The sequence below is a fragment of the Astatotilapia calliptera genome, chromosome 6 (assembly GCF_900246225.1).
Source record: "Astatotilapia calliptera chromosome 6, fAstCal1.2, whole genome shotgun sequence".
Taxonomy (NCBI): domain Eukaryota; kingdom Metazoa; phylum Chordata; class Actinopteri; order Cichliformes; family Cichlidae; genus Astatotilapia; species Astatotilapia calliptera.
This window is the reverse complement of record NC_039307.1, coordinates 9,642,211-9,669,873: the sequence shown is the minus strand read 5'-3', so window position 1 is coordinate 9,669,873 and position 27,663 is coordinate 9,642,211. Positions and strand designations below refer to the sequence as shown.

At 40.3% G+C, this 27,663-nt stretch overlaps 2 protein-coding genes across 4 annotated transcripts; one reads left to right on the top strand and one right to left on the bottom strand.

The window, feature by feature from the left end:
* Window positions 1–75: 75 nt before the first annotated feature.
* Window positions 76–9,176, top strand: notum1b (notum, palmitoleoyl-protein carboxylesterase b). Its single transcript, XM_026170146.1, has 11 exons — window positions 76–783; window positions 1,539–1,591; window positions 1,711–1,806; window positions 3,430–3,490; window positions 4,374–4,432; window positions 6,318–6,420; window positions 6,499–6,690; window positions 6,895–6,992; window positions 7,085–7,232; window positions 7,316–7,363; window positions 8,116–9,176. Exons 1-11 carry the CDS (start codon window positions 419–421, stop codon window positions 8,438–8,440), a joined length of 1,548 nt encoding a protein of 515 aa, XP_026025931.1. The 5' UTR covers window positions 76–418; the 3' UTR covers window positions 8,441–9,176.
* tmc6b (transmembrane channel-like 6b) lies at window positions 9,177–27,096 on the bottom strand. Of its 3 annotated transcripts, XM_026170140.1 has the most exons (22): window positions 27,023–27,096; window positions 25,889–25,963; window positions 21,947–22,110; window positions 19,567–19,697; window positions 19,236–19,397; window positions 17,454–17,609; window positions 17,245–17,353; window positions 16,894–16,978; window positions 14,775–15,026; window positions 13,938–14,137; window positions 13,713–13,857; window positions 13,428–13,583; window positions 12,879–13,057; window positions 12,693–12,783; window positions 12,491–12,588; window positions 12,253–12,348; window positions 12,083–12,158; window positions 11,067–11,200; window positions 10,273–10,449; window positions 10,099–10,177; window positions 9,886–9,972; window positions 9,177–9,784 (listed from the first exon to the last, which is right to left on the bottom strand). In XM_026170140.1, the coding sequence occupies exons 3-22, from the start codon at window positions 22,000–22,002 to the stop codon at window positions 9,770–9,772; spliced, it is 2,484 nt and encodes an 827-aa protein (XP_026025925.1). In that variant the 5' UTR covers window positions 22,003–22,110; window positions 25,889–25,963; window positions 27,023–27,096; the 3' UTR covers window positions 9,177–9,769. The 3 variants fall into 3 exon arrangements, with proteins under 3 accessions (XP_026025925.1, XP_026025926.1, XP_026025924.1); XM_026170141.1 differs by lacking the exon at window positions 25,889–25,963; XM_026170139.1 differs by lacking the exons at window positions 21,947–22,110; window positions 25,889–25,963; window positions 27,023–27,096 and adding an exon at window positions 19,817–20,238 and having other exon boundaries at window positions 19,567–19,717.
* Between the last annotated feature and the right edge of the window lie 567 nt (window positions 27,097–27,663).

Genomic DNA, 27,663 nt, shown 5'->3' with positions numbered 1-27,663 from the left:
CAGGGGGGACGGGGGGAGGAGAGGGGAGGACCTCAAATAAATTCCCTCTTCATCCGCAGCTTATAAGACCTGAACCAAAAGGCAACAGGTCACTGGATAGACTGAGCTGGACGGAACTTCAGAAATTTTTACGCACGGAAGAACCCGTTTACTGGACGAACTGCACGCGATTTAAGGAAATGAACTGGAACTGCACGCGCATTTTGCATGATTTTGAATCCAGATACCCATCTCTCAGGGCACCATGGAGACCCATAAGCTGTTTTTACCCAGCACTGCTGGTATAGGAGACCGTTTGCTTGAACTCTCCATGCGCTTTCGAAGAACTTCCCGTCGATCTACCCACTCATAGGATATGCTGTGTTTTCTTCAGAGTCCACGCAAACACGCGAGGAACGTTCTCCAGTAATAATTAGAAATGCAGAGCCGTGGTGTGGCGAGAAACTCACTTGGACTGTCCGCGGTGCGCTCCTGCTTGCTGCTGCTCTTCATCCACCTGAGCGCACCGGTGGAGGCGAGGAGAGTGCGCGGCGGTCGGGCGCAAACACGGAGGGTGCAGCAGCAGCAGCAGACGCCCCCGCCGTACAGGGAGCGGGTGGAAGGAGCAGAAAGCTTCCCGTTAGACTTCACAGCTGTGGAGGGCAACATGGACAACTTTGTAGTGCAGATAAAGAACTTAGCGCAGTCACTCTATCCGTGCTCTGCGCAAAAGCTGGACCAGGACATGAAGCTGCACTTTTTGAAGAACGTGTCCGTGACTTGCAACGACGGGTCACCTGCAGGGTAAGTGAATGGCCTGCAGATTCTTCAGAGTTTCTTAATGACCTACAGGCGTGATTTAAAACCACAGTTTTGTCATTAATTGGTAAGAATCTGAGACACGGAGGGGCAGATACACCCAACACCCGATCTGCGTTTTACTACTGGTTTAGATCCGTGTGCTCCATTCCCGTGTCACTCCGGATGTGACCAAAATGGATCAAAGGATCAGATCAGAGAGAGCGCCATGCACGCTGCAAATTAGCGCGTACACGAGAGGGAGAGCGCGAGCGAGGAAGAGAGAGGGGCATTTATTCTTGCTCTGGCGACTTTACGATATAGCAAAATTAAGAGTAATGACAACAAAGATTATAACTAATAATAGTTCAAAGCTTTATGGGATCACCAGTTAATTCCACTCAATGTCAAAGTTTTTAAACTCTGTTCCAAGTGTAGATTATAATATATTGTGGGCCAAATATGAATTAAATCGCTGTGAATGAGATGACTCTTTCGATATGCCACCCGCATCAAGTGTGAGTGTTCGTGTGCTGCCAGCAGCATGGTGAGTTTCCTGTCGCTATGTGAAAAAACACAACCGGACATGTGCGGGTCTGCAGTACCCTGGCTCCTACAGAGAAGCTTAGTGATCAGAGCCAGATCTGTCAGCTCAGGATAACAGGAAGCATCCCCAGTGTGTGGAGACTGTTTGAATCCATTCATGAATGTGTGAATACATCAGCGCTTTCACGCTGCTTTGTTTTGCTGTTCTTGTGCAGTTACTACATCAAGGAGTCAAAAGGAAGCAAGAGGTGGCTGCTGTTCCTGGAAGGTGAGGATGAAATACACCTGATTCAGACCACACGGGGAACTCAGTGCAGCTATTTGTAACCTGTGTGTGTGTGTGTGTGTGTGTGTGTGTGTGTGTGTGTGTGTGTGTGTGTGGTTCAGGTGGATGGTACTGCTTCGACAGTCAGACCTGTGAGAGCAGGTATGAGACGATGAGGAGACTGATGAGCTCCACCAAGTGGCCACTAACCAGAACAGGTACAGGCCCTACAGTGTGTGCTTGCAGAATCCACTTCTACACATTGCCGTCTCTATCTGGCTGCTCATTTACTAACAGCTCGCAATTTCTTTTGCTTTTCCGAGGCTGCCCAAATTGACACATGGCACTGCTTCTCTTCCTCTCCATCATCATGAAGTGTCCTTGGAAGCTGACTGTAGTAAAACTCCATTAAATAACAAAAATGCTTGTTATCATGAGCCAGAACAGCTGTAGTTATTAGAATAGACAATTAATGAAAATTACTGCTGTCTGAATAAATAAAGCAAGCAGACCAAAACAGGCTCCACCTGTTAACCTCTAGAAGTTTCCTTGGGCAAGATACTGTATTTAGTTGTATGTACTTCTGAAGAACCGACACATCCTCTTGGATGAAAAGGAAAACTTTTTCAGGAACCTAAAGAAGCCCAGTTGCTTTTTAAGCACTCCTGACTTTCATGCAGTGGATGAGAGAGAACCTACATAGACATACAGTGTTGTATCTTGCTCAAATAAACTTTCAGAGTTAAACAGACGGGGATCAAACCACTGACCACAAGAAACACTCAAGAATATTGTCTTTATTTAAATTAAATGAATACCTTTAGCATAATTTATACTAGTTTTTGATTTGTAGCCTCAGTTTCACGATTTTAGCTGACAGAAGTGGCACCCAGTGCGGTCTTCTGCTGCCGAAGCCCGTCATGTTGCACATTTAGAGATGCTCCTCTGTATACTTTGCTCATAACAATAGGTTATTTGAGTTACTGCTAAAGCTCAAAGCAGCCTGTCCATTCTCCTCTGACCTCTGGCATCAACATGGCATTTTCATCCAAAGAACTACTGACTGGATAGTTTTTATTTTGGGGGGTCACTTCTCTGTAAACTGTAGAAATGGTTTTGTGGGAAAATCCCAGTTGATCCGTAGTTCAGAAAATACTCAGACCAATCCATCTGGCACCAATAATAACTTAAAGAAGCTGCTTAAATCACCTTTCTTCTCCATTCTGATGCTCGGTTTGAACTTCATCAGGTCGCCTTCATTTTGTCCACATGCCAAAACGCACTGTGATTTGCCCATTCGATATTTGCTTTAATGAGGAGTTGTACCTAATGAAATGTTCTGTGATTATAGCCAGGCATGAAGGCGTTCCCTGGTTTGAGCAGATCTTGTGAATTCTCTGCACAGCCTCACAGAGGCTTCACTTTCCTCAGCAGGAAATAAAAACTTCCTCTGAATGAATGAGATCCATTGAAGTGTTTGCGTTTCCACTTTAGCTGAGATCGCACTAATCATCGTGAGTCAAACTCTCTGGTTGTTTCCCTCCAACCATCAGGGAACTCCTTGTTTGTTTATGAGTCTCTCCCTCAGACTCTGTATACTTTACACTGGTGGCCAGTGCAGCAGCCACACAGGCTCTTTAGTGCCTACATGTAAATGCTGACCAAAGCAGAGAAAGTTAACGACTGTTTGTCGCAGGGGAATCACCTTCAACGGTAAAACACAAAGCAGGATTAAAGAATTGTCGCAGCACATCTTACCTTTTTCTGACCTCTTTAACTTTACAGTTTATCTATAAAGTTACCATCATGTCACATCTCATCCATCTTCCCTCCTTTCACAGGAAGGGGAATTTTGTCTCCACAGCCGGAGGAAAACCCTCACTGGTGGAACGCCAACATGGTGTAAGAAAGCATGCCGCTCCTTCTCTGTACATTTAATGCTTTTGTGCATTTTCCCTCTCATTTTTTTCAGGGATAATTCCTTCACTTCTGTCAGAATTAAAATCTTTATGTTAATGAGTTTGTTTGTTTTTTAACATTTTGGTTGCTTCATATGAATATTTTCAGTTTGTGATCTTCTCTGTGATAAATATATACTTTTACTTTGAAGTACAAGCTCTAATTTGAAAGAAATGGAGTCAGTGTTGCCATGGCTGAGGTGATACTTGAGACAGTGAACTACTTCTCATGGGTTAATGCAAATTTAGCATACTAAAGAAGATTATTGCCTAGAACTATGCTGTTTAAATTTGATACTAAGTTACAAATAGCATTAATTATTGGAAAGCTTTCCATTTTTTGTCTTTTATATACAGTTACAGTGGTGGATGAGTGATGGGGTCAGCATATATTCAGCATAGATAGCCAAAAATAATGAAATATGTAGAATGTTAAGCCCAATCCTATCACACTGTAGGAATGAATCATAGAAATAAAGCAAAGCATCTTCAGTAGTGTGTCAAAAAATGAACATATGGAGCTGGAATTTAGCATAGCCAACACCCTTTTAAGCTTAAATGGTTTATTTGCAAGTTTCCTTGCATTTCTTGATAATTTCATTTAGAATATATACAATATAAGATACACAGTGATGTTGTTTTTGTCATTATTGCCTGGCTGTCTGCACACACTTGTGCTTGTTGTGTTCTGTCTACTGTCACACAGCCAACGGGGCTTTTTAATCTGTCAGCATCATCAAATCTAAATGTCTAAACGAGTCTGGCTGCGATTCCAGGTTGCCTGTGTTCTCCTAACAGTGTTTGTCTCTCTCCCGCGCCCCCCACAGGTTCATCCCGTACTGCTCCAGCGACGTGTGGAGCGGAGCCACCCCGAAGACAGATCAAAGTAAGACCCAGTGCGTGATCGCTCAGTGTGTGAGCTTGTGGCTCTGGTTAAGAGAAGGATTTATAAAGAAAGATTTATCAGTGGAGTCAAAGGGCTTCGTGTGTGGAGCCTCTTTTAGCTCTCAGATCTATAAATTTTTTAGCTTCCTCTTCTGGTTTATTGAAAACCTCATTATATTTTATTAGATGCGTTTCAGGCACTTGGAAAAACATCTTTGATTTACAGCGTTACAAACCAACCCACATTCACTCATCTGTTAAAACTGCAGAAATCAATAAAAGGAGGCGAAAAACAGCATTTGGAGAAATATTCACCCCTCCTGCAACTCTTTCCTCTCTTTTGTGTTTCGTCACACGTGTACGAGCTTCATACACACGAATAAAAACAAGTCCCTGCTGACTTTGGCTTCACACAGAACAGGCCTCAGTCTCCCATGTGGAAGTCCTCTGGGTAACTCGCTGTGCCCTCAACTTAACCCGTAGACCAGGGTTGTCACAGATTTTCACTTCACTTACTACGATAAGAAATCTATGACATTATCACGACATTTATAAATAATTTAAAGTAATTAATATAAGCTTTATTGACCCTGTTGAATTGGGCTGCAATTATTTCTTTGCTCACAGTGTTCAACAACAGACAATACTGACAAAATCAGCACACATAGCATTTATATGTGCAGCAGTGCAAAGTGTGGACATGTTGGAATAAATAGGGGATGAATTTGTTACTATCTATAAATATATGTATACATGTACAAAGGAATACAAAAAAAACAATTACACAGTTATTTATGCTGTCGATCTTTTTTACAAAATATTGAGATTTCTTCTTTTTTTTTTTAAATCATAGGATATCGTTGCTATGCAGTTCTCATGACAACCTATGATGACAAACAAAGACACAATCCATAATCATTAGTGACTTATCAATCATAAAGTTGCCACTTTATCCTTTTTGTCTCTAACAGTGAGTGCTTTCTAGCTATCATTCATATGCATTCATACTCTGATGGATTCATCGGAGAGCAAGTCGGGTTTAGTATCTTGCCCAAGGATATTTGGCATGCAACCTGGGGGAGCCAGGGATCGAACCACCAGCCGATCAGCAGCTGACTTGCTCTACCTCCCGAGCTACAGCCACCCCTTATCGTTTTTTCACTTACCCGGTGAGGTGGGGAGACGAGCCCCCGAGCGGGCTCTCGCTTCTGGTGTCAAGCGTCCGGCAAGCGTTCATAGCAACGTTGCTTTTTGATCCTTCGATGTCGGCTCTTCCTATCATTGTGAAGAAGAATTCTAACAGGGACCATAAATTATAAAATTAGCATCATGATGTATTCATTGGGACTTCATACTAGTGCTTTATTTATTTATTTATTTATTTATTTATTTATTTATTTTATAAGAAACAAACTCTTTTTCCAGACAAAAATAAGCCCCCTGCTGGCCATTAGAAACAATGTAGGTTTAAGCCGCTTCACTTTTCACATCAGGAGGCTTTATCCATTTTTAATATACAGTCTATGGTCCTATCCCTTTACCTTTTTTCTCTTTATACTGTCTCTCCTGATCTGATATGAAGGCCAAGGTCTCCTATCTCAGTCTACACTCTCTACATCCTGAGTACAGCCTACTGCATCAACAGTCTTAAAACAGTAGATCCTTTGTGTTGTGTGAGGTCATTCAGTTCAATTCCTTTTATTTATATACCACCAAATCACAGCAAGTCACCTCAAGGCACTTTATACTGTAAGCTCAAGACTACTCAGCTGCCTGTCTCCATGACTAAGTATAAATCCAGGCTTCAGTGTGCCATGTGGCCTCATGTTTATAAATAACTATATTCATTTATATTCTATTCATATTTTATTTCTATTTATTCTCAGGTGATTATGCGTTCATGGGCTCTCTGATCATTAAGGAGGTGGTGAATGAGCTGCTGACAAAAGGGCTAGAAAACGCCAAGGTTCTGCTCCTGGCAGGCAGCAGGTTAGTTCAGCTTCATGTGCCTCCGTGCTCTTCACCAAAGGCGGCTGCTCACTGTTAACTCACTGTTTGTGTCTCCAGTGCCGGTGGGACAGGTGTCCTGCTGAATGTGGACCAGGTTGCAGAGCAGCTGGAGACCCAGGGATATACAGGGGTGCAGGTCAGGGGCTTGGCTGATTCTGGATGGTTCCTGGATAACAAACAGTACAAATTCACAGACTGCCTGGATACAATCAGCTGTGCTCCCACTGAAGCCATAAAGAGAGGCATCAGGTAAGATGACGACGATGCTCAAGGAGTGATATAGTGACTTTTTTTTCCACCAGAGTGTCTAAACGGTTTTTTTATTTAGCCAATACTATCCCTGTGTAGTAGCATGAAGCAGTGAATGAATGAAGGATTGAAGCTACAACCAAGAACTGTGGGAGGGACGGCCAGATAGATTTGGAAAATGTGCGATGGTTTATGTTTGTGCAGGTACTGGGGAGGACTGGTGCCAGAGAGCTGCAGGCAGGCTCACGTGGGAGAGGAGTGGAACTGTTTCTTTGGATATAAAGTCTACCCCACATTAAAAAGTGAGTCACCACACACCCCGAGCTTCTCAGCTAGACAGAAGATGATGCGTAATTTAAAGTCTGACCCACGGAACGTCCTCTCTACCCTGCAGGCCCGGTGTTCGTGGCGCAGTGGCTCTTCGACGAGGCCCAGCTGACGGTCGATAACATCCACCTGACCGGACAGCCCATCCACGAGGGCCAGTGGAGGTACATCCAGAAATTGGGACAGGAGCTGAGGCTTACGCTTCGTGACGTAACGTAAGGAAGAAAAACGCTCATACACGCTCACAGATATGATAAGACTTCAGTTTTTCTGACACTCTGCTCTTTCTGATTGACAGGGCGATGTTTGCACCGGCATGCCTGTCTCATGAGCTCATCACGAGAGCGTAAGTAAAAATCAAACCATAGATAGATAAATAGTGTAAATTTATACATAAATTGCACAGTGAGAAAATGAACCAGATCTGTGAATTGTAGTATTTCTGATTTTAAGAATAGTGGATTTGTGTGATCTCTGTAATCAGTTTTATGGATTATCCTTATGGCCCTTTTTTTGCAATATGAAGACTGATGACAGCGAACATTTATAAGTATTGCCCCAAACCTCTGCACTGTAAAGCAAATACAGTGAAATCTGAACAATAGAGAACGTGGAGTGATTTCACTCAAAATTGAAATACTTCTTGAAATGTTGTTACGTATATGATTTATATGGGACTTCCAGCTTTTTTTTTTTATCATCTATCATCACACCAAGAAACTTTTGTTTAAGAACTTTTTAATTTTCCACATCATCTATATGAATCTGCACTTGTCAGTTTCTTTGGGAATTCCCAAAAAGAATGATTTTAGTTTGTCAAACTAAAAAGGTCCCTGTGCTGCACCTCACTGTCCCAGAGTTTCCCAGACTAACAAACTGAGGTACTTTTGTTGTCTGTTTCCCTGGACATAAGGCAGGGATCCATACCCGTCCCCTCCAACTTGTGTCTCCATGAATTTTACTAAATGAACTTGAGAAATCAAACTATGAAATACTCATGAATCATCAGTTTCTTATACTTGAGCGCACTTTTCCTGTGGACTGTTCTTCATCTTAGTAACCTTTGCTCCATCACTTTTGGTCTTCCCATCACTGCAGGGACTGGACGGACATCCGAGTGAAAGGAATCTCCCTCCCCAGAGCCCTCCACTGCTGGGACCGCAGCCTCCATCACAACCTCCACATCAACAGCAGCCACAGCCACGTGACCCCTCCCGTGAGAGGTTGCCTTCTACAGCTGATCGACAGCTGCCCGTGGCCGCACTGCAACCCCTCCTGCCCGACCATTCGGGACCAGCTGACAGGACAAGAGATGAGCGTCATCCAGTTCCTGAAGCACATGGGCTTTGACGTGCAGAAGATGGCTCAGCAGCAGGGAATGGAGCCCAAGAAGCTACTGGGCATGCTCAATAACGGGAACTGAGACACTTTTTCAGAAGAGTGGATGAAAACTGAGATATCCACCAACAAAATAAACACACAAAAGTGCCTCATGAGTTTTGACAATATCGTTCAGCTGAATACAATCAAACCAGTGTTTGAGCTCTTAAACTACAGTATATGAGATCACATCAGATCAACATAACCTCCATAAATATGCAGTTTTATGTACTGTATCATTTATATGTGCAGGTCCGTCTCCGGAGTTTTGATGGGAAAGACTGGAAACACTTCCCAGTTTGTTGTTTTGGATTTTTCCAGCATGCTCTTTGTGGGACTTGGTGCTCACCTCTAAAATATCCAGTTCAGAAACCTATCTACGGTGCTGCTGTTTCAACCCTTCACCAAATATGCTGCTTTTTTTTTCTCTTTATGGAAAAGATAATTTAATGGGTAATATTTACTGATATAAAGATGAAATATTACTTTGTTCTTCAGGCCACGGTTAAAGGATTTATTTATTTTTCTACTGAAGAGATCTTTTTATATTTCCTTATGGTCAAACACAGTTAACCACCTACATACCACCAACTACATATTTGGCTTTTTACCTGCATGTTTGTTTAAAAAAAAAAAAAAGAAGAAAGAAAGAAAAGTGTATGCTTGTAGAGTGCATTATGTCCATACTGTTCTTCAGGCTGTAAGCCTTATATTTTGTTGTATGGTAGTAGTGCCCACTCCTTTAAAAACGCACTAATAAAGACAAATACACGCTGAAATATGACAAAAAGATAATTTACTTACAAAACAGAACAGTGGCAGTTATCACCCAAGAAAAAAAAAAACAACATCATTTACAACATAAACACACTCACACCAACAAGTAATAAATCCAGCTACAGCATACATACTAACACACGGTAGAATATCTTTCCAGTAATAATAAACTTTTGTTCACATTTGCTATAAAAGTGCTTCTAAAAAAGGAAGGGCTAAAGATTTCTTGTTATGCTGCCCATTTTATTATTACAGAAAGATTTACCTGTTTCATCCGCTTGTTGAGCTCCTCAGACTGTTCTCTTCTTTCCCTCTCATATCCCACCACTGTGACGCTGCCTTTTCTTAAACTCTTTATCAGTCTGTGCATCTTTAAAGTAAACCAGCAACATCACAAGTAACATTCACGTAGATAAATAAACAGTCCCTTTTCCTTCTAACTACACACACTTCAACAATCTGCGTTTGGCAAAATGAAACATCTACTGCTGCATAGTGATTTTGAGTTCCTGGTTAGTATTCCAGTTTTATCCACACAGGTTTAAAATTTCTGTGCTTGGTGGACTGAGGTTTGTCTTCTGGAGAATCAGCTGCCTCAACATGTAGAGTCCTAAAAAAAGAAAGGAAATAACATGGAAGGTAAGAAAAAGGTTGGATGTGCAGTCTGGTGTTGTAGCATTAGAAATGTTGGTGGTTATAAAGGTGACTGACTTGGCTTTTAAGACGTTTTCCAGCATCTTGTTTCTGCTTGTGGACAGACTGCAGCCGATTGATCAAGAACTTTTTATCTTCTCCCTCCTGAAGACACGCAGGAAAAAAGAAAAAGTACAAATACATTTCAGTGTATAACATCCTAGCACTGTGGTAAACTTGGACCGAAAAAACCCACCAAGATCTGTATTTGAACACTAGGTGGTGCCTTACATTTTGTATCTGATCCTGGAGTAAACTGATGATCTTCCTCTGACCGTCCACCACCTGACTATGGAAGTATATCACTATCCTGATCAACAGAAAATCACAAAACAATCAAGTGTTTAAAAAGATAACACTGCTATCAGTGATATAGATCGTGTGTGTGTGTGTGTGTGTGCTCACAGAAAGATGCCTGCTCCCACAAACAGAAAAAATGGGTTTTCCACAAAATATGTGTGAGCCTTGGACAGCACGGACAGGCTGGGATTATCTTTTTCCAGTATTTCCATCCAGTGTTTTCCCGCCTTAAACATTGTGTCAAGCGTACGAAACGGACCACACGATGTAGACGGTGTGATGCTGAAGACACAGAAACAACAGATGTGTGAATGCCTCGAGTATTTGTGCAGGCCGGAGAACAAAAGACGAATCAAGTTCTGTTTCTTATTGTTGGAAAAAGTTTTTTGAAACTAACCCAGCCATGAATTTATAACCCTTCACTAAGGCTGAGCTCACATGTGTGTTTGTATCTATTATTCATCTCTTAGGGATACAGTCACATTACAGGGACCTGCCTCCCTCTTAGTGTCAAAAACACGATCTCCTCAAGGCGACCACTTAAATGCCAAGGTTTCCATTGAGGTTTCCAGCTGTTGGACTGAGAACATTATCAGTTCTGGGTTACTCTCAGAGCTGAGAACCAATCTGTTCTTCAAAATCAAACCCATTCGCTCTTTGAAGAACAGTTTGACACAAAAAAGCTACTGTTTGCTTAATAAAGTGCTTCGCAGATTGTGCTGTGCTGCAGGTTGGTTTTTTTAGGATTATTCTGCATTTGTGATTTCACTGGAATAGATAAGTGACCTGGTTTCATTCATGCAGCATTAATGTTGATGTGAACATGCCAGAGTTGCAGATGTAGTAGCTAGAGAAAAGGAGGGGGTTAAATCCTCTTTGAGCTGCCTGTTTGCGAGTACCTCCACATGGTATATGTGACACACACGGAGGCGCCGAGGAGGGAGGGGATGCAAAGGAGAGTGATGAAGATGGTGGTCATCTGGCTGGCTCTGTATGGCTTCCTGGGGGCCTGACAGTTCAACATCACACTGCTCTGTGGAATAAAGAAATAACACAAGAGCTGGGGTCAGAGGTCAATGCCTTCATAAGAAGTGTCAGAGGTTCAGGAGAAAGGTTGACAGTGAAGATGTGTCCCACTGAACTCAGTGTCTACAGGCAAATTAAAGGTAAGACAGCAGAGACGACATACAATATTTTAAGGCTACATTGCTGCTTAATTAATCGAACAATGAGTCTACAGACATGTGAACACACGATTTAACCATTTTGTATAATAACTGGTGTGTGCAGATCTGTCCTGGATAGCTGCCTGCACACGGGTCTCTGCTTTGCCTTATCCCACCTTCTACAGCTGCCCAGAGCCTGACTGGAGGAGGGCCCAAGCCAGCACCCCAATCAGGCTCCAGGCAGCTGGTTTATAACGAAAGTCAAAACGAAAGTCAAGCTTAAGCTGTGCTTTCAAGTGAACAACGTGCCTTTGGCCTCATTCCAGTTTGCATCCAGATTTTAAGGTTTCCTGGTATTATGTCCTGTGCTACAGGATATTTATGTTATTTCTTGTAATGTTGAGGTCTGTAACGTGCTTGTTTTGTTCCTCTGCATGACACACCTGCAAAACAACAGGAGTTTTGGCGAGACAGTAATAATTCACTTCCCCGAACGCCACACTGCAAGTATTTTGAGACACTGGCAGGATGCTGCTTTTTCACCTTTGATGGTTAAGAGTCAGGCTTAACTATTACCCTTCTGTTATAAGTTCCTTTTTGTTTTGTTTGGTTCTTTGTCACACCACCACCCTGTACCTCTAATTAGCTCTCACTAACTCTTTTGCAACAACAAACAAAAAACAGTTCCACCTTGAGCAAGTTTTTTCTGATTTTCTTTTTGAATTTCAGTGTCTCTTTTGTGCATTTACCATCTTTATGTAGAAGACCAGAAATAGTTTGAGAATCTGCACCACAGGCAGGACTGGACTGAAGAGAACTCCCAACCTGAAGAAACACAAACATAATTCTCATCCATCAGAATGAAGAGCTTGTCGCAGCAGGGCCACTTCACTGTGTGCATATCTAAAGAGAATTGTACCAGGCTAATGTCTGTCCATAGATGAGATCCAGAACGTTCCTGGCGATATCAAACACTGGTTTCCTCTTCCTTTTCAGCACCTTTTCAGAAAACAACCTGCCAAAGGCCAGAGGAGACATGAGATGAGTTAATGTAATAAAAGAACTTGACTAAAAGTACATAAAGAGATAAAAGTTTAATTACATTTAATGACAGAAAAAAAAGACAAACCAAGAAAGAACTTGTTGAAGTGACCCACCTCCAAAGTAACTCGCCAAACAGCGTGTCCAGTAGAGTGAAGATGAAGTCCATGAGCAGGAAGCGATAAAGCTCCTGACCCACAAAATCCTCCCAGCACTGAGATAACAGACATAGTCAAAACAAACTTGTGATTAGAAACCCTTTATTCACACAGTTGTCTACTCTGGTAGCTTCAAAGTGTAATTTCTTGTTTATGTTACCGTCAGGCCAATGCTTTTGTATTCAGGAGCCACCCGACCCAGCCAGTGGAAGCAGAGAACTCCAAGCATGCTCATCTTCAACATCAAATTCCTAGAAAACACAGAGAGAGACTGTTAACAACCAAATCCATCAGTTCTGTACTCTAACCTCTGACATTACTCAACCACATAATGCTCTGCTCGTACCGGCCAATGGCGACATATGCAAAAACAGAAGGTGACTCGTAGGTCTCCATCCAGCCGACGAGGTTGAACAGGGCAGGTAACAGCAGGTTAATAACAGAAACCACCGTAGGCAGAGACAACAATTTGGCCTCTTTCATCAAAGGGTTCACGTCAAGATTACGATGGTTTTGCTGCAGGTCCTAAGCAGGAAGAAACAAGGTGTGGATAAGCTGTTCAGTTACATTACTGGAAAGTATTGGTTTGATTGAGCAATATTTTTAGTCGATACATATCATGACTGAACCTGACTATAATCATAGATGTATAGAAATTTGAAATGAATGAAATTGTAAGAAAAGTGGGAAATATAAGATGTATAAATAGATTAAATTCATTTTAGAAGCAGCAGGAGATATTTAGATATTACTGTGATGCTGAAAACGTGCACCTAGTCACTAATCTGTGTGATATACAGGAAGTACATCCCGTGTTAACAAGCTCCCTGTTTAAAGAGACATATGGAACAAAGACTTTATGACACACTGGGGAGGACAATCCATCCAGCCTCACCTTGTGGATAAACTCAGAGAAGTAGTAAACGCCAGCCATACAGCCAGTGGTGCTTGCTATGCAGATTGTCCATGCCACTCCATGAACCATCAGCCTACAGAACCTTTTGCAGAAAGTGCTCTTGGTATGCTTTTGAGTCAGCTCTGCCAGCAGCTCCTGGTGAGGGGGCAGGAGAATGATGGTGTGAGGGAGAGATACAGACCACAATGAATGTTTCAGGTCAGCACATTCCTGCCAGTCAGCGTCTACAATGTGAACGAGCATCGTGTTTGTTTGCATGCTTACCTTGAGCTGTGTGCCGATATTTTCAGACATGATTTGAACAGACTTTTTCTTGATGACTTTAAAATCCCAGCAGCTGAAGGTCTTCATAGTCAAGATACTATTAGATTTGTTGATTCTGAAGCTCCGACCAAATGTTTTCGACATGCTGTTGGGAGATGACGTGTAAACAACAAAAAAGCAAGACTGATGTGGATACAGTTGTATGAGGTCTGTTTTTATCTGTACCTGTATACAAGGATGATGCATGTGATGAAAAATGCCATTCCAATGGTGAAAAAGTATGCGAGAGGCATGTTGTAAGAGAACTGCTGTGAGTCACTTGTCAATGTGGAGGCATTTTGTCCTCCCCCTTCATCCCTGGAGCGCCTAGGCAGTGTGTAGTTAGCGTAGTATCCATAGTACATAACGGTATGTGAGAAAGAGCCCTGAGACAAACACAAGAACAGAAACTTCTTTAGCTGTAATTTACAAGCAAGTACAGGCAAATATAAATAAACAAACACAGTGAAAGGTTAACAAATTGCATTGCTCCAACTTGGGAACAGGAACTGCCTGGAAAAATAATTTTTCGTCTTTGTTCTTATTATTACTACACTTCCTGTAAATAAGGGAACATATCAAATTCTTAAATGCTATTTGTTATGCTCATTTCCAAATCAAGCAGCTAAAATTATGTTTGATTGTATTGTTTCTTTGTATAGTTCAGTGCAAAATTATCCTTATTTATCTTATACTAGGCCTTGGTGCAACTCCTCAGTTGATCGATCCATCTATCCATCCATCCACTTCCGCTTATTCTTTTCAGGGTCATGGGGGGGTGCTGGAGCCTATCCCAGTCTTAGGGCGAGAGGCAGGTTACACCCTGGACAGGTCGCCAGTCTGTCGCAGGGCTAACTCATAGACAGAGACAACCATTTGCGCTCACATTCACACCTATGGGCAATTTAGTGTTTCCAATTAACCTATCCCCACTAACTGCATGTCTTTGGACTGTGAGAGGAAGCCGGGGAGAACCCACGCAAAAACAGGGAGAACATGCAAACTCTGCAGCAGACAACTTACTGCTCCAGTGAGGAGCTCCAGTCCAGAGAATGATGTCGTATCCCGGTATGGAGGATGCACAGCCTGAGGCAGCACCAGGAACGCACCCGTAACCAGGAACAGGAAGACATTAAAAAAGACTAGGGTCTTGAGAAAGAGAAAGTACGAGAGGACTCCAGTCCCGAAACGCCCGCTCACTCTCTTGAGCAGCGTTTGCCACGGCTGGAGAGAGTGCAGGAAGGACAACCAGCTGTACCAGCTCTTTCTTGCAGCCTGGAAGGAGACAGTTTAAAAAAAGTCAGGTGGAAAAAATAAATAAATCACTGTAGCAACACAAGACAAACTGGACGTGTGTTTGTGGTTTTCTGAGACGCTGTGACTCATATAGAAAGTCATAAATGCTTGGGCAACAGAGCAATCACACTGGTAGGAACACCTACAGGAAATAACCACCCCAGCTGCAACATGAAAGTCAAATGTTCCATTTTCATGTGACACATTTAAATCTTTAATATTAAATAATGTTTTATAGGATCTTAAAAGGATGAATTGTGAAGTTTTGATGGAGACAGATCTTGCAGTTGTTACATATAAAACCATGAAGACAGGTCGAACGCTTCCCCCCCCCCCGCGCTGCAGACATTTAAAGCAGAGTTAATAACCTGTCCCTTACTACCACATAATGAATAAGCACTCTTACACATTGTAGATATCATGCTACATTTACTACATAGCTAAAGTTTGAAAGGCTTGTGTCGCGACTCAAATGCTTCTTTGTTTCTGGTAGGGTTTACATTTTGTCAGTAACTTGGAATTTCTGTAGAAAACGTTTTGCAAAGTAACAAGCTGCACATTACACAATATCACACCTATACCCCACACTCCTCTACACCTCAGGACCTTGGGCACATTTATCCACAGTGCATTTTATGAGTTTCATTTGTGTTTCCATGTTATCACACCTCAGTGACCCTGACAAGAATAACCCAGCTTAAACTTAAAAAAAAAAAAAAAAAAAAAAACAGAGGAAGGAATGCAGAGGAGACAGATATGCTCATATATGATTTTATGCTTTGAAATGTGGTTAGAGCAGAACTTAATTTTTTAATCTTGCACTAGCCAAGTACTGACAATTTACACAATCAATCACATATGGGAGATAAACATGACATGTGTTTGCTGACCAGCCCCTGAGCCTTGTGGGGTTCTTTCTTGCCAAGTATGTGGATTGCTTGTGTATTTGAGTTTCAAATTCTTAGTAAATATATTTAAGCTTAAGTTTTTCTTTAGGCATTTCCCATTGATTTCTTTATTGTTCTGGTATATTGTGAGTCTTAGTTGTGGTATTTTTGAGTCTTTGGTTTCTGTGTTTAGTTTAGAAATATTCTGCTGTTGGGTTTTAGTTTTGTGTTACTTTGTGTTGTGGTACAGGCTGATTATTATCAGTAGCCCTGGTCTATTCAGAGTGTTTTTGTTGTGACTTCCTTTGTCTTAGTTCCATGTTCATGCTTCAGTCCTTTGTCTAAGTGTTAGTATTCATGTCTGTGTTAGTTTCAAGTTTAGTTTTCAGTTTTATTTTGAATTTTATTCTGTGCTTCCTCTCTGCCATCCAATGACAAGTGAACTTTGTTCTTATTTTGGACTTGCTAACAGTAATGTTCATATGAGTGAAGGAACAGTACCTTATAAACACAAACACAGAAATCCAAGTACATGACAAAGAGGTTATACTCCAGAAACTGATTATTGATAAGACGCAGCAGGAGAACAGGATGCAACTGAAAACAATGATGGGAGCACAATGTGCAAACTGTGCACTTTGGGTCGTCATCTCTACAATTCTCAGCAGTTTGTAGGACAAACTTATCCCTCACAGCAAGATATTATTTGTCACATAAATACTGATTGTATTTGTTTTATACAAGTATTGACACTTTTTCCCTCTCAAAAGAAAAAAAAAGAAAAAAAAAAGACAAACGAGTTAAAGTGAGTTTTGAACTCCGTGTGGGCAAGCATTTTTTTAATCTTTTTTCCCCTCACTATTAAAAATGCAAACATAGAAACGCAACTATAACAGTTTCTAGTTTCCTTGTATCTGTTAAGGAATTTAAAAATCACAGAAATACAAAGGATAACTTACAATGATGATGTAGTATTTAAGTTGACTGCAACAGGAAAGCTTCTTGTTGGAAAGTATCCGTTTCTCCTTCTGCATTACTAAATTCCTGTATACAAAAAACAACAAAGGATCATTTTCAGTGACATGATGTGAAAGAGTATTTACAGACTAGTAAATATAAACTTTGTAAATACTCTAATGATATCAAAGATTGTAGATCATTACATTTATTTGCAGTGTTTAAAATCCAGTATACAGTGAGAATAAGATGTGCAGCTAATGTCAGAAAGAGTAGAACTAAGCAGGCAGTCAGTTTATGTGGCTGCAAACATAAATAAAACACAAAAGAAGCGATGACTACGAGCAACATGCCTGATTTCTTTCTTCTCAGCGACACTCAGAGGCATTCCTCGAAGCATCCTCACCCGGTCGCTCACAGGCAGGTTCTGCAGGTTGTTCACCAGACGTTCCCTCTTACTCACTATAATAAACACAAGCGACATCATTTATATTACATCATTCTAATGCAGTATAATTTAATCAGAGTAAACAGTGCACATCACTCGTCTGACAGCCTCCACCTTCTGCATCTGTAGTGTCCCCCTCCATGCCGTAGCTTCGTATGGACGGTCTAGAGGAGGGAGAGAAGTCCCGGATGGATGGTCTGGTCTGCCGGCGTCTCCTAAGCTTCAAGGTCTTGTTGCAGTACTGAGAGATGATGGCTCCCCTGTTGCGGCCTGCAGAAATGGGATCAACAACAATTATTTCCTCGAAGGAGTTTCATGAAACCAGAGAGCTCTTCCAACTTCTTGTTTCACCCAAACAAGAAGTTGGGTGAAAGAAGAAGTACATTAAGAAGCACCGTTTGATGCAGATAAACTGCTAAAGCTTTAAATCATGCAGACATCTTGTAAACTTTGTGGCAAGCTAACAGAAGCCACCTCGTCTCTTTCTAGCAGCTACTTCCCCGCAGCCTGTGTGGTAACTCTAAAGGGAGACAAAGCATTTACTGCACTACATTTATTTTATAGCTGTAGCTACTCTTTATATAAAATATAAATATAAATAATTTATGTTACATTCTTAGAGATTAAGCTAGCAGGTTTACAAAAAAAAAAAATACTTTTTTGGGTGGCTTGGCGTGTATTAAAAGTCTGGTATATAGTCTAAGTCTATATAATCTCCCAGTTGTGTTTCACATGCTTAAAATATTGCACCATGTTGCAAAGAGATAAAGCAATCTTCATTGCCACCCTGTTTCTCCTGAACTGCCACAGACAGGAAGGTGATAAACGAAATGCTTCCTGCTGAAACACATCAACACCATGTTACATCAAGCAGTAACACCATGTTAACACCTGCTACACCAGTACCTCATTTTACTGGTCAGCACTGCCCTGTCCACTACAGTGGTATACTGAGCATTTATTTAGCAAGTTACTTTAGAATATGATAGAATATACCATACTGAATTCATTAAGTTACTTTCTAGGGCCACCTAATTATTTTACACTCAGCAAAACATTAAATAACATTTATTTATTTTAAGTTGTTTTTTTAAATCAGTTTATTTTTTAAGCTATTCCAACAAACAAACACACAAACAACCAAACACCCAAAACAAACAGATAAGCAAAAGAACAAAACAAACAAACAAACAAACAAAACAAAACAAACTTTTGGGAAAGATAAAGACGATCTTATCCATTTTTTTTTTTTACAATTTAAATATTTTTTAATTAAAAAAAAAAAAAGGGATAAGAAAGCTCTTAGAACAAGACCAACTTTCAGACAGTATTTTGTGTTTTAGGTCTGTATATTTCTCAGAAACTACTGCGAACATGCTTCTAGAACACTTTGCATTAAGGATTTTGACTGGATTTCAACATAAACCAAACTGTGGTAACAATTCTCATTTCTCATTCTGTGGTAACTGTTTGAGAAGTCTGATATTTTTCAATAATGTAAAAACAAAAGGAAAACAGCATATAGACTGTGTGAGACTGTTTATGATTTAAGTTAGTTGTAAGAACATTTTTTAAAAGAAACGTGAAAATGTTCTGACTTAGAGCTCTGCAGCTGTTACATAGTTTTAAATCTGACTAAGCCAACACACTATTAGTGATTAGTGCTGGATGGATTGCACTGCATGCCCGACATGATTCAAGTGAACAGTCACCACACTGAATCAGCATGTGTCAGAAATCCTAGAGAGGAGTGTCAAAATTATATTAAAACACATGTTGGACACACACAAAGTAATCCAGATGAGTGTGCTCATAAGGTTTTAAAACAAACTGATTTATTTATTTCTATGTATAATACTCTCCTCATGATTAATAGTTGCTTGTTGCAGGACTCACCAATGGTGCGACTGGGCATGGAGGACAGGATTTTCAAGGTGTCCGAGGACCAGCCTTCACCTTGGATGGGGTCCATTTCTCTTTCACCACCATCACATTCCAAATCACTTGCCCCCTGCCTCCTTCTATGCTCATGTTCAGGGCCACTCAATGGCATATTGTCTGAGGATAGAAAAACAAATAGACAGAAAATGATGCCTTTGCAATTCAACGCAGCATTGAAAGGTATTACAAGTGGTAAAGACATTTTAGGCATGAAGAAAGAGAATATATATTTTTTATATAAATGAAAAATAAGAGTTCATCACATGCAAACAGTCTTTCTTTTTACCTCGATTCTCCTCATCCAAATCACTCTGCAGCTGCTGCAGCTCCAAGGCACTGGATGCTGCTCCATTGTCACGGTGTTCTGCAATTAGCTGCTGAAATGAATCGTGAACACCTTCCTCATCTGCCGGGCTCCTGACAGAGAGACGCACAGGCTTGAGGACCGATAAAAAAAGGAAATAGGGTGGTACAGACTAGGCTAGATTCAAAGGCTTCAAAGTGCTCTGAGGGCCAGTGACCACTGAGTAACCTACAGATAAAACACTTTCTGACTTGGTCATCAGTGGCCCCGGTGGGAGTGGGAGGCTGCAAGCCTCTTCCTGCACCATCTATACAATGTCAGACAAATATGACAATTCACACTCACGAATGTGACCATGTTGTTCATATTTTATCCGTTTCCATTTACTCATGCAGCCATGCATTAAATAATAAAAGTTAATGCGTGCATTACGTTGACTGTGTGCCAGACTGACACAAAGTTTAAACATTTTCTAACAAGGTTCTTGGTTTTGGCTTATTGTAAAACCATTTTGACCAAAATGTATTAGTTTTAACATATTTCAGCACCATGTCCTGTCTCTAACTAGTTGCTGTGGGGCTGTGGTTCCTTGCCTTGTATCCCAGTCAGTAGGGCTGCTCGATTATGGCAAAAATGATAATCACGATTATTTTCACTGAAATTGAGATCTCGATTATTTGACGATATTTATTTAACCCTTTAAGACCTACCATAGAACCAAGTCCACCAGAGCTTATATTATTTTTTTACATGCTGTAGTGCCATTTGTGGGAGCATTTCAAGTTGCTATACATCAATACAACTGTTATAGCCCATATTTTAATAATATGTATGCATTAAGTCCATAGTAACTACATTAATTGCAAAAAAAGTGCAATAAACTACAAAAAAATTGAAAATCGTTTTTTGTATTTTTTACATATATTTCTACTTGGAGAAATTTAAGAGGTTTATCCCTCAAAGCTTTAAATACAAAAAAGTTGCAAAAAATAGTTTACAACAACAGGAAATTTATTTTGAGTGTCTTCATAGTTTTATTTTGGAGATACACCAATTTTTATATACTGCAGGAAAAACGAAAAAACAATCCTATGATGCAAATTTGCAAAGAAAACAGCAGGTGCATCAAAATAAACTATTTCCAGCAGTGCAATTCGAGTTCTAAGCATCCCAGAAACGACACAGAAAAGTCAAACATGACCAGTATAGGTTTAAGGCCTACAAGTAAAAAACTACAATTTCCGCGAAAATGACATCACTTCCGGTTTCGGCCAGGAAATGGCGGACATGTGATAGTTCGTGCTGACCTCTGTTTCACTGTGGGAAGTGTTACGAACAGCTGATCGGATCGGCAAAGCGTGTTTCTGGAATATTATGTTTTTGTTCCTGCAAGCCTTTTTATGCAATTTTTGCAAAGCTTTATGTGAAAGGAAACCGTGACGAGGACAAGCTGATGGCATAAGATGTAAGTACAACTCCTCCGGTTTCATATGCAAAACAAATTATTGCGCTAGCTTACTCGGTTCAGGTTCTACAGGGATTTAAAAAATAGTTACACAAAACGGAGCATGCTTCTCTGACTGGCTTTAAAGGGTTAACAATGACTTTAAAAAAATAATATAAAATAGTGTGCAACACCACTGAAGTTTTTTTTTTTTAAACTCTCTTTTCAACCAACAGCAGTCACTCTCCAAATAACTTCTGCTTAGCTTTCCGAGCTTCCCTCGGGTCCTCTTAATCAGCGTCTCCAACCTTTTTTTGCGCCAAGGACCGGTTTATGCCCGACAATATTTTCACGGACCGGCCTTTAAGGTGTCGCGGATAAATGAGGGAGGGGCTAATAATCGGCTCAGTCATTTTTAATGATCGTTGAAAGCCCAGATCGTAATCGTGATTAAAATTCGATTAATTGAGCAGCCCTACCAGTCAGTCAGGCCCTCTTAGAAAAAAAAAAAAAGTTGCCTACTCCCGATTTAGATACTGTACGCCTAAGCCAGCTGGAGAGACCATTTGTCTTTTTAGAAGGACAAACAGCAAGTTCGCTTCCCTTTGACTTCTACACAGGAATTAAAAGAAGCAAGCATGCAAACAGTCATGATCTGTTCAACCAAACAGAAACAAGGACAATAAAGTGGAGCTCAGCAGCTGGTCGCATTGTTAAAAAAAAGAAAAGGATAGGAAAAAAAACGACAAAAACTCTGCACCAGAGTACAGTCTGATCTGCCTTCCCATTTAAGCCTTCCCTCCCGCTCTCACGGCCTTCACGCTAAGAAAAAAAAAAAATCGACAAAATCAAAATGAAGAGTGTGAAAACAAAACAAGAGTAACATGAAGTGACACAGAGCCCTACAGTGACACTTACTCCAGTCCAGCTTCCATAAGCGGGTGGCTCAGGTCAAAGTTAACATTTCGGGACATTTTCCTTCTCTGCCGACAGTCTCGATGTATCCAGCTGTAATTCTCAGGTTCACACCCGCGCCTGCTCAGACCTGCCTTCTACTTCCACCATGGTGTTTGATCTTCTACCTGGGAGGAGGGGGGGGGATTAGAAGGTGGGGCGTTAGGGTTAGAGATAAAGGGGAAGAAAATGCCAGCGCACTTGCTTGGAATTTGATTGCCCCGGTCTTGTTACTGCTTGCCCTGAAAGATTATTAAAGTTACAGGTGTGCTTAAGTGCAAATGTGTATCAAGTGTCACTGCACTGTCAACATTCCCTGGCCTTTACAAAGAGAATAAAGTGACCTGCATGATGCATCAGGGAGACTTGCTGTGAGGAACTGTGTCACTTTGTCTACAATTCTGAGAGCTCCACTGTGGTGCGGTTTATAATAAGGCCTGTGGCCAGAGTCAGATGGCACTGTGTCACCAGTGACATGAATATTTATGAATGACACATGAACAGAGACAGACTAACACATTGTACGATTTTTCTATCAGATCGTGTCATATAAGAGATTTTGAGGAAGCATGTTCGATGGCTTGTTTGCCATTTAAATGGAACATTGTTCACCTGATTTTCTACTTTTATTTCTGGGCAACTGCTTCATATGGTAATCTAACCTTGGAGCAGCTATAAATTCTGCTCTTTGGACATGATAGCTGACTGTAAAAACAAACTCCACCTACTTCAAAGCTAGGAGGCACAACACATCTGGGAAGATAAAATGTGATATTAAACTAAAAGAATAAAATAAAATAAATTAAAACATTTGGCTTTTGGTAACAGTGACTGACAATTTACAATCTAAATTTGGTCAATAATTAATGATTTTTCCTCGTTCTTATTATAAAGGTAACTTTTCTCTTGACATCATTTTAGAAGATTTTCTGATTAATAATTTGCCAAGAAAGTCCCTGATTAACCCTTCTCTATCCATTATTATAACTGATCTAAATTATATCTAAGCTTTATTAATAACACTTACAGAAAATTAAATGTAGGATAATAAAAAAATAGAAACACCTCTCCACAATGTCTTCATATTTTACATATTTATGGTTGTGGTAAAAAACAAAACAGCAAACCCATACATGTTGGTGTTTGTTTTGTCAGTTTGTCTCTGGCTCACAGCTTTTTATTACATACTTGTCACTTTTGGAGCATAATCTGTCCTTATTCTTTAATTATTTCCCTCAAATGAGGTCCAGTGGTTTGAGGGATGCTTGCAATGCACCTATTACTTCTTTCTTGTTAAAGAAAGATTGGGTGATATAGAAAATTGTGTTTGTGGTTCATCTCTCACAATATCTGTGTTACAATACTTAAAAAGCACTTTGAGTGGTCAGAGAAGAGAAGTGGTCTATTTACTAAATGATTTAAAAGCCATTATAAAAGCTTGAATGTATCTCAATTATTAATGGAGATAAGAAATTACAATATGGATTTTAGAGCCAACTTAAAAAAAAAACAACAAAAAAAACAAACCCCAACAGCACAATAAATGGTAAGATTGTTCAGACTCATCTCAACCTTATGGGTTTAATTATCAGATTCTCAAACAACAGACAACTGGTCTGACAACATAACAGAGGCTATCTGTGAAAACAATTTCAACTCCATCAAACATTAGATCCACTTCCTGTTTACATGCTCCCACACTAGAAACATTAGCTCAACAATGCTCATGATAAGCAAATATAAAAAACAGCTGAGCTGGAGCTGGTTTGCTAAGACTATAATGCTCTAGTATGATACATGTGAGTATTTCCTTTGCATGTCTCTGTGGAGATCAGTTAGCAGATAATGCAAAGCTTATCATTCAATAAGCTATCAAAACCCACACACTCATATAAGAGGAAACTTAGGTTCCAATCATTCTCAGAAATCCCCACAAACTAATCTATTGCTCAACCACCAAAGAGATCATTCTCTACCAAGCTCTTACCCTTGTCACATACAACCCAGAAAATCAGTCATGTGCCACACATGTAAATAAATGGCCTTCAATATTGTTTGTTCTTCAGGGAAACTTGATGAGCCAGTATAGTGCTAACAGGGACACACACACACACACACACACACACACACACACACACACACACACACACACACACACACACACACACACACACACACATTATAAATGGCTGTCCTGACCCAGATCACTGCAGTAACAACATCAGGAATTACTACACTGGATGCACGCTCTACTTGGTGAGCTTCAGGGGCATCGCCATCCTTTACGGCTGCCACATTGGTTTTTGTCATGAGCTTCATGAGCCGAGTTACGTCACCACAGCCTGTCACCGGTACGGTCCCCCCCTTTTTTAGTATTTTTTTCCTCTGATCATTTTCAACTCTTTCAACAATTCCAGCATATTTAGCCAGAGCAAATCTGCAGTGACACAGCAGATAAATATCAGCCACTGAAATCAGTACATATCATCTTATTTTCCTAATATGACGTATATAAATATACATCATACGACTTCTTAACTTTTGACACAGATAACCAGAATATATGAAATGAAACTAACATGAAACAAACATGATGCTACTGCAATAATGGGATGCATCTTTAAGTAAAATTCAATATCGATCATTTTTCATTGTTATTAATAACAATGCAAACTTTGGGATGCATCCTTTCTTCAGCTTCTGATGTCAGGCATGGCAGAAAACAGGTGGACGCCACTGGTTTAATGTGATTGCCACTTTGAAACTGTACTGCTGGGCCAGCAACAAACAAAGGGTGCTTAGTTTAATCATTCCACATGAATGATGATCCACAAACACAAAAGACAAGACCTGGATTGCTGGTTCTCTTGGTTTTTGTTCTGTGTGAACATATGCAGCATGGAAAGAGTTGGGAGGAGCTCTGCATATCAGTCCAGTCACCAACTAAATGACTCCATGGCTGAGAAATGCCGAATTACCAATTGTTTAATTTTTTTTTTACTGCGCTTGCTCTTTTCAGGCTCTGTTAGGACAATCTACTGCACACATATGGTTTCCCTCCCTTTCAAACATACTTTTCCGATTACCAAATTGTTTCCAGGATCATGTTTCTGCACCCATTTCTTTCCATATGCATTTCACGCGCATTGCTTGTTATGCAACTAATATTTCTATCTCAAATTTTCACTTCTGCAGGGCAAACAAGCAAACAAAGCAGGGTCATACAACACTGCTCAGCTTGAGTCACTCTCTGTATTTTGTCATACTGTTTCTCCTATTTCAATGTCTAAGTGCAACTAATATTAAGGCAGTCCTCTGAGAGTGTACAGTCAGTGCAGGATACCGTGGGAATGGGTCAAACAGAGAGCCAGGCAGGGAGGTCAAAGTTGATCTTAAAGACAGCCAAACAAAATAAGCCAGAGAAAAATGCACACAAGGAGTTTGATGTAGGGTTGCTTGAGTATAGTACAAATGTTTTGGTCAATATGAACAATCATTCATGCAGATTGAAATGCAACTGTAATTGAACTGAATACAAAGGCACAAGTAAAAGCTGAGGAGAGGGAATTTGGGTTTTTTGGAGTAACGAAAGCAAAGCAGGAAGGGCTAAAAGACAAAACTAGGGTCTTTTACAAAGCTCAAAAAGTAGCACAAACATTTGGACAGATCCAACTGGAGGGCCATGAAGAGGAGTTTAACCAAGTCACAATGAAGACACCACACTCCAAAAATCAACACACTGTATGAGATCATAAAATGGTCTGATAGTATACAAAAAGGAATTTCTCCACCCTTCCAGCTTTCAAAAACTGAGAAGTGAGTACTGAGAAAAGCCAACAAGAGGCAGCAGCAAAGCCCAAAGCTGCAGTTAACATGGCAGCAAAACAAAGACTTGGATTACAATACCTCAAAGTTTGAGTGAAGCCTCGTGAAAGGGTGGAGAGAAAGAGAGGTAGATTTTCTTGCAGCAACTCTGCTTAACTGTAAAGGACATAAAGGTTGGGCGAATGGGCATATGATGAGCAATAAAAACTGTAAAGATCATACCGTAATAGACAATAATGCAAATGTCCATTCAATTAACAAAGCCAGGCATGCACGCACGTACACACACACACACACACACACACACACACAGCAGTCACACTGTTATTCAGGCCCACAATAGTCTCTTTAATTCAGAACAGAGGACTCTAAATGATAGGTTTACTCCTGGCTACATCACAGAAACTGCAAACTACAACACAGATTTAAATGAATGCCAGTAGTGCACCTATTACGTCTTCCTTGTTAAAGAAAGATTGGGAGATATAGAAAAAATATGTTTGTTTATCATCTCTCACAGTATCTATGTCTGAATACTTAAAAAGCACTTTGGGTGGTCAAAGAAGTGCAATGTACTTGGAGGTCTATTTACTTAATTATTAAAAAGCTAGTATAAAAGCTTGATCTTAATTATGAATGGAGATAAGAAATTATGGTGAGGATTTTAGATCCAACTTTTTTTCTTTCTTTTTTTTTTTTAAACAGCACAGTAAATGGTAAACTTGCTCCGACTCATCCCAACCTTGTGCGATCAATTATCAGCTTCTCGACAAACAGACAACCGGTCTGACAACATAGCAGCGCTATCTGTGAGAACATTTTAAGCTCCAAACTGCAAACTGAAACACAGATCAACCTTTTAATCTGAACGTATCTGCCAATTTGGGAAAACGGAGACCGTTGAAAAAAAATCTGCCGTAACACAACACACAACAAAATGCTTATTCAGAGATTCCGACGCTGTAATTACATCCGCAGGCTTTTCTGCTGAACACAGCTTACAGAAACAAAAAGAGCAGAGTCACAGAGCCCTTTAAAAACACCAACTTCTCTCTTTGCCGTCGGTTAGCTTAAACTCTAACAAGAGGCGGTCGACAAGTTGCCAAAGACTGAAGTTGAACTTTAACCAAGTTGAATAGAAATTACAAACAGAAGCAAATGAAAATAAACAGCAGCTAAACTCTCAAAAAAGAGTCACCAAACGTATTCACTCACCTACTCAGAATCGTAACAAACCCGCTTATCTTTAGTAACCGACCGCTGTCAGTCATAACACTCCGCAAACTAAACTAGACGGCGGGGACAAACCATTAAAGGATGCTGGGGTTCCACTTTAATATAAAAACTAGTAAAATTATAAAATATAAATTACTTCACTCATCGAAAAACCAAGCTAATACCTTATTGTGTGATATGATTTCCAAACGATTTAACATACTCATCTGTAAGACCCGTAACTGATAACAACGTAATGTAAATTTGACCCCCCACAGAGTTGGCACTCTTGGTTCAGTCCTATTCGCAATTTTACAGGTTTTTTTTTTCAGCGGGGCAGGGCTGGGCACCAAGAACATCCTAGTAGATGTGGTTGGAGAGAATGAGGTCGTGTATGATGGGGAAATAAAGACAGTGAAGAAAACTGGCGCACAAACGCCCAAATACACGAGCATTGAATGTGGCACTAAAATGTGTCACTAAATAAGTTTTTTCAAGTAATAGTTATTCAGACTCTACTTAAAAGTCATATTCCTACTAAATAATACAAAAGTTATACAAATAGTTATATCAAAATATCCTTAAAGTACTTAAAAGTGCCCATTATGTAAAATGTCTTGAGTGACAGGTATCATAATGGA

Excerpts from the sequence above, each read along its gene's own strand:
- notum1b (XM_026170146.1), top strand. The coding sequence starts at position 419 with ATGCAGAGCCGTGGTGTGGCGAGAAACTCACTTGGACTGTCCGCGGTG. Across the intron at positions 1,592-1,710 it reads GTGGCTGCTGTTCCTGGAAG|GTGGATGGTACTGCTTCGAC; the intron begins GTGAGGATGAAA and ends TGTGTGGTTCAG. Across the intron at positions 7,364-8,115 it reads CATGAGCTCATCACGAGAGC|GGACTGGACGGACATCCGAG; the intron begins GTAAGTAAAAAT and ends CCATCACTGCAG.
- tmc6b (XM_026170139.1), bottom strand. The coding sequence starts at position 19,891 with ATGGTGCAGGAAGAGGCTTGCAGCCTCCCACTCCCACCGGGGCCACTG. Across the intron at positions 12,349-12,490 it reads TTTGGCGAGTTACTTTGGAG|GTTGTTTTCTGAAAAGGTGC; the intron begins GTGGGTCACTTC and ends GGCCTTTGGCAG. Across the intron at positions 9,973-10,098 it reads TCCAGGATCAGATACAAAAT|GAGGGAGAAGATAAAAAGTT; the intron begins GTAAGGCACCAC and ends GCGTGTCTTCAG.